This window comes from Haliotis asinina, chromosome 8 (genome assembly GCF_037392515.1).
Source record: "Haliotis asinina isolate JCU_RB_2024 chromosome 8, JCU_Hal_asi_v2, whole genome shotgun sequence".
Taxonomy (NCBI): Eukaryota; Metazoa; Mollusca; class Gastropoda; order Lepetellida; family Haliotidae; genus Haliotis; species Haliotis asinina.
The window spans coordinates 16,571,019-16,583,165 of record NC_090287.1 but is presented as its reverse complement, the minus strand read 5'-3'; the positions used below and the strand labels follow the sequence as shown (position 1 = coordinate 16,583,165).

General features: G+C 39.1%; 1 protein-coding gene across 2 annotated transcripts; it reads right to left on the bottom strand.

Moving 5' to 3' along the window:
- Nucleotides 1–5,564: 5,564 nt before the first annotated feature.
- Nucleotides 5,565–11,857, bottom strand: LOC137294894 (SERTA domain-containing protein 2-like). 2 transcript variants are annotated; one of them, XM_067826062.1, is made up of 3 exons: nucleotides 11,639–11,851; nucleotides 10,815–10,961; nucleotides 5,565–10,135 (listed from the first exon to the last, which is right to left on the bottom strand). In XM_067826062.1, exon 3 carries the CDS (start codon nucleotides 10,126–10,128, stop codon nucleotides 9,286–9,288), a length of 843 nt encoding a protein of 280 aa, XP_067682163.1. In that variant the 5' UTR covers nucleotides 10,129–10,135; nucleotides 10,815–10,961; nucleotides 11,639–11,851; the 3' UTR covers nucleotides 5,565–9,285. The 2 variants fall into 2 exon arrangements, with proteins under 2 accessions (XP_067682163.1, XP_067682164.1); XM_067826063.1 differs by lacking the exon at nucleotides 10,815–10,961 and having other exon boundaries at nucleotides 11,639–11,857.
- Nucleotides 11,858–12,147: the final 290 nt, after the last annotated feature.

Here is a 12,147-nt window from a genome sequence, read left to right as displayed (position 1 = left end):
CCGACCTCACTACTGCTACACGTCAACCAGCACACCACATTAACAGTCACATCAAAACCTCTATTCGCGACCAACAGACAAAGGGGATTTCCATAAGGGCTGTACGGTCGAGTTGCCAAACTTCATTCATTTCAAAGTACGCTTTGAAAGCAAATTTGCCAAAGCTCTGGATTCCATGACACCAAAGAAAACAACAACAAAGTTAAGCACATTCCAGCATCTACACAAACAAACACCAGAATGCAAATCGCACACAACAACCTTGCATCTACACCTGTCCACACACCGCGACCTTGCATCTACACCTGTCCACGCACCACGACCCTGCATCTACACCTGTCCACATACCACGACCTTGCATCTACCCCTGTCCACTCACCACGACCCTGCATCTACACCTGTCCACTCAGCACGACCTTGCATCTACACCTGTCCACACACCACGACCTTGCATCTACACCTGTCCACACACCACGACCTTGCATCTACACCTGCTAACCACGATCCCCACCACTCGCACACACCGCTTCCCAACATAAGACCTGCAATCATCCATACATCTATACCATACCATCCACAAATCTCGATGTAGCATCCATGTATCTCCCACGGCTACAGTTCATACTACCCACGAACTAAGGGGCTGCAACCACCATACACCTGTATCCATGTACTTCCCACGACTGCACAGATCTAGTGTCGTCAGGCCATAGCCCTGCATCTACCAATCACACTTCTACACAGCAGACTGAAGACAGATGCGTGTAACGTCAATGAAGATGCTCATGTATACTAATTAACCTACCCCCGAGCTACACCTACTCATAAAAGGCAGTCACATCACAATGTCTGCACGTTGGTGACATACATCTTGTGGCCACGTGTATCTGTACCTCGTGATTCGTAGTCAAACAAATGTAAATCTGAACATAACAATCTGTTACGAACATGTTTTGAATCCATGAAAAAACAATATGAAACACCAGGTGGCATACTGAAAAAAATGAACGCTTATCAAATCAGCTTATTTATCAGGTATGACAATTTATGGAATCTGATTTTCATACTAACTAGTCAATTACGGTAACAACAGGCTTGTCAGTGAACACATTTCCTAGTTCATATATCAGTATCAGAATTAATAGACTGTGGTATTTGTATCTCCACTCACAAACACACTCTTTTTTCAACTTCACAGATCCGAGCAATCACGCGTGAAACTAGCTGTGTACTACGTCAATTGCACTTACTGACCTCCACTCCCACTGCGCACGCGCTGACATCCTTTGAATCACTGAGTCACATCAAACGTACTCATACCTTTACTGTACAAACCGTTCCTATGAATTTGTACTTAATGACAGCCTTGACTGAAGGGTTAAATGAGAACGTGTTGTTTATTTTTATGAAAGTTTCCTCGACCAGTATCAAAATTATTATTGAGGATTTGTCACGCCGGACGCTGATATGCTGTTCCGTGGACACCGTGAGGTATATGGGCATTAGCACCGTTCTGTCACAGAGGCGTGTGGCCGTTTATTGTCCATTGAACGTGTGTACAGAATGATACGTGAATAAATATAGTATCGTTATGTTCACGAAACGGAAATGTTCATGAAGTTAGAATATCCTGCGAAGGATATTTGATAGATCAAGGACATTTGGTGTTCTGAAACCGACAAAAGTGGTAAGGAATATCATGCGTACAGTGACAATAGTACGGGGGAAATGGATGCTTGTTTTATTGTTAAATGTGGTACTCTACCACATAACTAAACTCTTGACAATTGAGTGAATTATATCCATTTGGTGGTTTATGCTGCATTACATACATATCGCATACTTATTGATGTAAAACGGTAAGTTCTTTCACAATAAAATAAAAAGTAAGTATTCATATTTCTTTCAAGTTTAATTTGTAGTTTTATCGACACAACTATTCATTTTTCAATTTTAGGTTTATGGGTTTAAATCTCGTTTGAAAATACAATTTCTGTGGTTCCATCGGCTCGCACATGTTGGACAGTAAATACATAATACAGGCAGGGGCAGCCGTGAAGGTGAAATTGTAACTGATATGCGTATCCTGTACGAAGAACACTATTTTGACAATAACAAAAACAATTCATCTTGCCGGTCAGTTACGACTTTGGGGCACGTATGGAAAAATGGAACACAAAGCTGAAGAAATGAAATAGTTGACAAAACCAGAAGAAAAGAATTCATGTTCACTGATTCAACTAACGGAACCTAGAAGACCCTTGTTTTCAGCAACCGATGCTTGTCGTGAAAACCAGTCAACGAAACTGGGTGTTCTGACTAGGTTGATGTATGTATCCCCATCGTAAACGATGCATACGATGTCTTTCACTGGGTTGTCTGGTCCATATCTAGTTAGTCACATACCAACGCCATAAAGCTGCGACGTTATACAATAACCAAAAAGACGGCACATAGGAATTTGGGGGGAGACGAAGGCGAGTTTATTCATAAATCCAAATATTCAATTATTCAAATATTGTTCGTGTATTTGTATTCTACAAGCTACATAAAATTAATTCAGATGATATTTTCATTTATGTGAAACAACTGATAATATTTCGGCTACATGTAAAAGTATGACATGGAAATGGAAAAAACCTAAAATAGATTTTACAGACGGCTAAGTATGTTCTAGTCTTGGTCACTACTATAATGGTGACTTTGCGCCGGGGTATTGCTATTGTCAGAATTGAAGCCCGCGGGTCTGACATCAACTGCCTGCCCAAGGAGACCGAAAGGACGGACAGTTTCTGTAACTGATAATATCCGGAAATAAGTGCATGTAGTGTCCCCGTTATCCCAACAGTCTTGTCACAAGATCTCTGAAACAAATATACCCAACACTGGCCGTGCAAATCTAAAATATGAGTCCAGTCTAGATCACCAGTTTCTGAAAATGAAGAATTTGTCTCATAATTTAGGAACCTTTATTTTTTTATCATTATTTTGATTTTTTTTGTGTGTGTAAAGTATGTGCACCAAAAAAGGTCCCTCTCCTACGAGGCACCCTTGCCGTAAGTCGAGAAGTGCCAAGTTGTCAACATTGCGCCGGAATTTGAAGAAATGTCAACGCGACACTGACCTAGAAATACGTCGTCAACAATGGATTACGTCAGTAAAAGTCGCGTGACGTCAGAATAGTCAGGTGACCAACCTAATGACGTCATACTGAAAGCGACTTCGCATTGTCAGTCTGCTTCAGCGCACTCCATGCAGACAGACGACGTTATGTCGACCTGTTATGACACTCGAGCAATAGGGCCTTCTAGAGCCATGTCATAAAAGCAGTGCACATTCAAGGTTTCTAAAAACATGGAATTTGGCTACAATGTCAGCATGTGCAGCATCGGAAACAACACTTCTAACTGACATGGAAACAACTGATTGAGCTTCATTTGATCCATACTCTAGTTCCGAATATTAGAATACAACCTGCATTTGGCCGTATCGTCCATTTTACCTTTCATCCGTTATCTGACTCGTGATGGTCCGGGGTAGATTAGGCCTTCAGCAACCCATGCCTGCCATAAAAGGCGATTATGCTTGTCGTAAGAGGCGACTAACGGGATCGTGTGGTCAGCTCGCACACTTGGTTGACACATGTCATCGGTTCCCAGTATTGCGCAGATCGATACTCATGCTGTTGATCACTGGACTGCCTGGTCCAGACTCGATTATTTACGTAAATGTGGAAAATTGCTGAGTGCGGCGTAAAACTAAACTCACAGCACCATTCCAACTTAGTCTGGAGTTTTCGATCACTCTCTCTCTCTCTCTCTCTCTCTCTGTGTGTGTGTGTGTGTGTGTGTGTGTGTGTGTGTGCGTGCGTGTGTTTTCGTTATTCGTTTAACACATTTGGGATCAGATTTGTTGGCTTTGGTATGTCCGACCATATATATAAGGTGTAACATGAATACTATTGTTTTTGTTTTAGGGCTATTTCTTTCGTTCTTTCTTTGATCGATTCACATCAATCATGCACACATTCAGATTGGTCTGACGTATTTTCGCACGATATTTATGGGCGTGGGTGCGAGTCTTGAGTTTACAGATATAGTCGAGTGTTGACGAATGTCACCTATCCTTCTCATCCGATACATTCTAAAATACTGACTGGAAAGTGAACAAGGAATTTCCTCATTTTAACTCAGTGGCACAGTTTAGGCCGGATATGGCTACATGCTGTACATATACAATCGATAAGTCGGCCTGATCTGACTAGAACATCACTAGTTTGTCTCAAACTGTCCAAAGATTCGTTTTTGACAAGCGCATTTTCGGCAAATATGATCGACAGCATTTTATATAAACACAGTACCTGGGTACCGGTGTAAACATTGTTCGGATCGATAGAACTTGAGATTTTCGACAGATTTCTGCAAGTACTGAAATTGCATGCATGTTCTTGCAGGACAAAACAGTTTTACATAGCTATCTAGTCCAGGGATGATCTTTCTGAATCCTCGACCCACAACTTTTCGAAAGCATAGAATAATATTATAAAGGATTTCAAGTATCAAAAGATGATTCGGATGCACTTATGACAGACGTTTAAATTTAAGCAGCTACCTGCCTCCACGTTTACGAGATATACAGTTGACGTAGATATTGACAGTGATTTAGTCGCAGTGTAACCATGTGACGCCCCACTTCATCACACATCCGTAAGACTAAGAATGAGAAATCAATAGAATATCTCAAGTGGAACACGATACGAGCGAAATTGTCACACAAGAATTAACTTTAATTTCACTCTTGAATACTCGGCGATGCACTTATTGGAAATTATTCACATCTCGTCCATGACTCGTCTTAAACACTCATTTCCTGATTGCATGTACGGAGATTTTACAGTCATATCAAAGAACTTGTCTTGAGACTGGTGACAGTACATGACAGGCCCTGACACCTTGGAGTAATACACGAATTTTCGAGAGTGCGTGGGGGAGGGAGAAGGGGGCAGGCACACAGGAATTCAACTCACACACCCTTCCTCTCCGGATCTGACAGTGCACGGGGTATGAGTCTACTTCAATGCAGCAATTTTGTGTTTTGAGTTTGGTTTATTTTCCCCCACCGAAATAATAGTAAAAAGGCCCATACAGTGTACAAAGAGTGGGTGTGTGTGCGCGCGCGTATGTTTTTTTTAAACATGTTTGAACATCTTATATATGAATAGATATTCCGTTTACACCGCATGCATTTTTATCAACCGTGAGCTACCCTCTTCAGTTTGCCTCGTGCCCTTATACTTGTAACAACGGTTAATTTGTGATCAAGTTAGGAGCCATGTCAAACTGTAAAAAGGAGTTGCAGCTAAGAACAAGGTACACAAGTGATCTATGTTGTACCCACCACCAACACGTGTGCATCACGTCAGTGTAGTTGGTGATTACCAAGTCAGTATTACAACACAACGTGCTACGCATCTCACACGAGTCCCTTCACGCTATTTCAAAACATTTTTCACTAAATGAAGGTAAGAGAAGACTGAAGTCTAAAGAGAAAATAAAACACATGGATACTTATTGACATCTGAATTTATTTTGAAAATGTCTTTCTTCTACAAAGATAGATATATTCAAAGAGTAGAAAGTATGAGAAAGACTTGAGAACTACCGATAAAATAATTGTTGAATATTTACACATGATTCAGTATTAAAATATAACGTTTGGATTTCGGATAATACTATGCTCTACCATGAATTAAAAGTGAAAACAACGTATGGTAATATTCTTTGTTTTCCATGATAAACATATGAACATGTAATAAATAACATAAAACATGTGAAGTGTCTTCCTTCACTGTCTGTACAAAACAATTTTCCATGTCCTTGAGAACAATAGTAAATCAACGCAATATATACACAGACTATCTCTTTTATCAACAGAAAACGACGTTTTGAGTTTCCATTAACGTTTTCAAATTACAACGAAATTAACATAATTTCAACCAACGTAAACGTCTGACATGGACACGTCTATTTCGATAGCAAATGAACGCAAACTTTCTCAAAAGGGTCCGAAAAATTAATATCAACAAAATCTTCCAGAGGCCCCAACAGCGGAGGCGACCAATAAGTTGAGCCAACCCTAGCCTTGGCCTACACTCGGTAAACATCGACCCATTTTCCAGCCATCCCGGGCAGTTTATGTACCAGTAACTATGACGACGAAGTCACGAAGGCTGAGCGTGATCGACGCGACCTAGCCCCGCCTCCCTTGATCGGGACGGCCAAGCTTGCGTCTAACCGGGTCAAAACATAATGTACCAGCGCCGAGATATCTTCCTGGCGTGGAAAATAATTTCGCCGATGATTCCAAGCACATACAACACTTACTTGTCATAACGTTAATGTACGAACATAACTGGTGTAGCTTTTTACCAACAAAGTTTGCTGCCGTTTGAAGACAATTTTCCACATAAATATTTTACGTTACCTTCTGTAGATATTCTGACTTGTTTTATTTACCTCGGTGGACGGTAAAACATACAAAAACATTTGGAATACTGGTCGTTTTGTGCCCCGAGCCACGTTTAGTATTTTGAAGTGAATAAATAAATTCTGTTAGTGCTGACAATAAATAATTTGATATTCTCAAACTGATAGTTCTTCAAATAAATATGATATACCTGTAAAAAGATCACAAAAGAAATAAAAAATCATGAGTGATCTTGGCAAGATACCGAGTTACAAGCAAAATAGGCAACTGTTTTTAAATTACAACTTCCTGCACAAGCTATGAAAATGTACATACAAGTATATATCACAGATGTGGCGAGAAAGTCATTTCACAAATATATTAATTTCCATTTTTGAAGCAATACATAAACTATTATGTATCACACAAATGTATCAATACTAAAATCTCTACTTTGCCACTGAGATCTTGAGCTCAAATCATTTCTGCTGCCAATATAAAATAGTTAGCTAGTATTATGAGATAGTTCAGTGTGAAGCTGTAATGACTGCAATATGTCAACATTAACAATATTAACAGAGTGAAACCATGGTAACTGCTGTATTTGCTATTTCTCTAAGTAGAACTTCCCAAGGACTTCAGGTAACACGTCAATGGAACAAACATTCCTTGACTTATTGCTGTGAAAGAAACTTTTAAAAATCCTTGGGATGTAAGTATTGTTTGCAATAAACTCTTCATAGTGCATGAAAAAACAAGTGACATTGCCTCAGCTGAATCTATGGAAGCCTCAGTTTCACCAGTATTATCATGTCTGACTCTGCTTGGAACCATTTCCCAAAAGTCACTCTTTTAAGGTAAAAATATCAATGGGAAGAATCCACTTGACTGGTATTCCTCGTAAAATATACACTTTTTAGGCATTTTCACAACTTCCAAAACTGGTTCCAACAAACTCATTTTCAGATTTTTGAAAAATACACCTTCATCATTTAACCCTTGGCCAATGTGAACAGTTGACAGCAGTCATAATAAGGAATTACAGGAACATAATGATTATGTAGAAATCTGAAGACAGTATGTTCCTACTCAAAAATGACTAATCTCTTCAGGATGGAAAAATGGCAGAGTAACAAATGAATATGAATATAATAAACATAAATAAAATACATGTTGGTAAAACATTTGATGAAACACATGAACTGTTGATGCTTGTATGCTAATCATTGAGAACTTAAGTCCAGGTCAGACTGACCCTTCATTTCTAGCCTAGAGTTAACAGGTTGACATGCCAGAGGAAAAGAGCCATATTCTGCTTGGGCAACTTTTGGTTTCCATGGTTAGTTCCAATGTTAAGGCAGAGTCAAAAATTGGCAAAAAGTCCTAGAAAAACAATATTTCTCTTTGAAATCAAACTGACTGATACTTAGACATAGCAAATAAACAAGTGATTTCCAATAAAGAATTTGAGAATCTGCCCTTATAGCATCAATGTCAAACCGAAAATGGATATGCTAATACATTTTTAGGTTATTTCTTTGCTAGGTTGCAATTTGACTGTCTTATCTAATAATCATTAACATGAAACACATATGTTAAAGATATAAATATGTCTTTGAAAATATTTTCAAAATTGTGAAATACGTGCCAAAAGACACATTTGACTAGATCTGTCCACATAGCATATTTGTTTGGCATCACTACTGTTGCTCTGAGACTAAAGTAATAATTCTAATGATTAACTTAAAACAAGTGTGAAAACTTCAGGGATTTGCATCATAATCTGAAACAATGCAGTGGCATGAGTAATGCATGCTGACACACCTATAGCCGGTATATCACAATCAATGCAATGTGGATGTGAATATCAAATGATAAAGTATAGTCATCAATTTCAAAGATCCTCAAAATACCAAACCATTTCAGCATTTACTCTTAAAAAACAACTCTTTATCGATTTGACAAGTGTACAAAAGTGCACTATACTGAAATGTGACAGTTTGATGACATCAGCCATTATGCCATTAAACTGATTCCTTTAAAAGTTCTGTTCAGTTTCTCAGCACTAGAAAGTGTGGCATAATACAATATTTTTGTACCATAGAGAAAATATTAAATGTCAGTTTCCATGGTAACTGATATACACTACCATGTATTCAGTATTTCTTTCCAGATTTTTCCTCCTGTGCACTAAGTTGTTCTTTTTGATAATGTCATAGTTAGAAACAATAAGCACCACTTGGTGAATTGCATTTCATCCACTGCCATGCATAACTGGATCAAAGTCAGTTCATTCCATCCAGGAAATTAATCCATGTCCCGATTATCTCCCTTTAACATTACTAAATTCAGGCATTGCATAATTCAAGTTTTTATACTTCCATGCTCAAAAATATATGGCCACTGTTGATAAAAATCATATCAAAAGTTTTTGACACTAATGAAGCCTGGAAGATTGCACATGGTTCAATATGGAGACCATCACAACCATTGATATGAGCAAAACTGGCGCCTTCTCAAATTGGATGTCTCCTGGCCAATGCACATTATTGATAACACGGCCAAAGATGTGCTTTGAAAAGTCTTGTGGCTATTATTACAATATCCTTGCATCAAAGCATGATAGTTGTCAATAAATAACCCAAATGTACATTACTATGATCAGTCATCATATGACCACAAGCAAAACAGAAGTTCACAATAAATTAACCTGACACACGTCAGTACAGTCTCCCTGTAAAAATATGTAAAAATATCATGTTTCTTGTAAGTCTCTGTGTTATGCTGTGACTTGTACATATATAATATACACCATGACGATCACATTCCAACAAGAATCTGCATGATATTATCTAAATCGTCCATCACCGATTCATTTCTAAATGAAGTGCCACATTGTGAGTTTATGAAAGATGGGTAACTGTCATTGGCATGTCCTGAAGTATTTGGAAAGGAATGAAGCACCTCCTCAGCACTGAGTGGTGTAAGTTTCATAGCAGATGAAATTGAGTAGATATCGACATCACACACACTTATGTCTATATCACTAAAGTCTTCACTCCATGAGGCAGGCGAGTTGGATGCGAAACTGGCAAATGATGATGGTAACAGATTATTATTTGCATCTTCTATATAACTTCTGGAAGCAGAGAGTTTTGACGCAGGTGTGCACGGCAACACTTCAGCTGTTGCCAGTTTACAAGGCACCAAGTCTAACACAGTTTTCCCTGATGTGTCCTTAGCACTAGTGTCCATATTTTCTACATCTTGAACTGGTTTTGGCATAGGCGATGGTGGACCTTCGGTGGCAACATGAGGCAAAAATGTCACAGATGATGGCTGTAAAAAAGAAGGGGTTGAGTTGCATTCCGGCAGAGGATCAAGATCAATCTTGCCATGTGAAGGATCGGTGAGATTAAAGGTGGCATCAGCAGGAGAGGTGAAATACACACCCTCCATCTCCAACTCAGTTTCGATGTGTTTCAATGTGTTTAAGATGAGGACACTGCGCCGAAGACATGGTTCCACACGTCGCCTGGGAACCATTTTCAGCTTGCACATGGATATGTTGAGGACAGACTGGCGCTGGGATCCATAGCTTTCTTCATCATTGATGAATTCATCTAGTTTTCGCTTCATGGTGGTCACAACATTTGGTGGCATTTTTTCACTGTAAAAGAGATATCATTAACATTACTCTTCAAATAATAAACACTGAAGAAAATGAGTAGTTATCCTGTAAAAGTAGTGCTAACAATTTACTTCTAAATGTGCTAAAATTTGAAAGAATGAAAGCTTGATATTCCATCGATCCAATATCTTAGGAAATATCTTCAACACTATGAAACTACACAACTGATTTTCATCATAATCCAAATTATGTAGTGAGAACTATGATAGTCACTGCAAGTCATACTTCCTTGTGTGTCACACAATCTAAAGTGATACGAATCAGTAATAGGAAATAAATTCATTTCACCCACTTACTCAGTTGTACTGGCGTTAAAACAATTCGTACCTCAAAAGACTCAGAGGCTGTTACAATTATTTTTACAAATTTCAACTGTATTTTACTAAATCTGAAACATTAAGGGATATCAGCTAAATCGAAATCTCGATGATAAATACTACATCTCTCGCTATAAAGCACGTTCACCAAACAATTTAAATATTACCTCACAATGAGTATGAAATAATATTTATGGTGTTGTTCACAAAAATCAAAATCATTTTGAAAAGGTTAAATTTTAGATCATGACAGAATAACATTTGGCCTTGATCGTGATATTTTCTATTGCTGGTAAAAGTTTAATTAGTTTAAAAGAATTATTTTGTTGGATCTAAATTACCAAAGTATCACAGTTGCAGAGGACTAGGAGTTTGAGTTTAGGTCCCTGGTTATACCCGGGGACCGTCCATGGTGTCAAGACCGGGGCACGAACTTGACAAGTGGCGAGCGGTGAGAGTAGGCCTCTTGTCATGGCTTCAGACAGCGACTGAAAACACAGGTTTGTCTAGAAAAAGATCCATGTGTGGACCACAACACGCAAACTATACTACAACAAGGAAGTCGGGTGGGAAAACTACATCTAAATGACAGTGTTGAGCAGCTCGACTAACGGTATTATGCTACAGATTTCCTTTACATCGACGTTCTATTCGCACTGATTCACTCATGCATCAAGTCCCTCGGCCCAACTGGCGCGCCGTATGAATCAGACAAGCCGTGCTCGGCTGTATCGAGAAAACCTGACTTGGCAAACGTTTACAAAGCTCTCCGTTAACTTTCACTATAGAGAGAAGTGAGAGGCAATAAAGTGAGCGGGAAATGTCTTTACACTTAGTAGTATTAATATACATGCGCAACATGGGATGATAATCGCCGAATTCTCAGTGACCCGGGTCAACCGAGCTCGCCCGGTCAGTGTGTGGTGATTAGAAAATGGCGAGAAGCCACATTCAAATCAGTTTCGTAAACACAAGAGAAACAAACCTTCAGTGGTCACCCTGCGTAACAAGTCAATGAAACTGTTTATAATAAGTATAGTTAAACATCACTATGTCGCAAGGAAATGAAACAAGTGCCGCGATTGCAAATAAAACGCGAAACATATCTGACATGGTTGACCCACATAGTACTGGGTGCGTTGTTTCAACTGTTGGGTCAACTCACCTCGACGACTTTCGAGTGGAGAAAGTTTGAAAGTTCAAACTTTCACTCCAAGCTGGACTGAATAAGAGTAAGAATATTCCGAGAAATAATCGTCAGCTCCCTCCTAACATCACCTCCATACTTTCCCGGCGTGAGACACAAAGTGAAATCTTCCGCGTCAGTCGACAGGTTTTCCCCGAACATGGTCAAGCTCCAAGTGCAGCTGACGTCAAACCCTTCGTACGAGGCGGCTTTGGTGCGATTGGCTAGAAAGCCAAATCTTATTACCTAGATATATATGGTACTCAAATGTAACAATTAAATATGTAAATAATTATTGCATACAATTTGTGATGAAACGATGTAATGTTATTAATTTCAATTTCCATCAACGACAAGGCGTATTTTTCGTAAGCCCGTGCAACCGGAAACTGTTTCCAAGAGCCGGCTCGCAAACAGCCCTGACAAACAACCTGTCCTTGTTCGAGGCGGCAAGCAAATGGGGTTGTTATTTTTCAGTGGGATAGGCA

Excerpts from the sequence above, each read along its gene's own strand:
- LOC137294894 (XM_067826063.1), bottom strand. The coding sequence starts at position 10,128 with ATGCCACCAAATGTTGTGACCACCATGAAGCGAAAACTAGATGAATTC.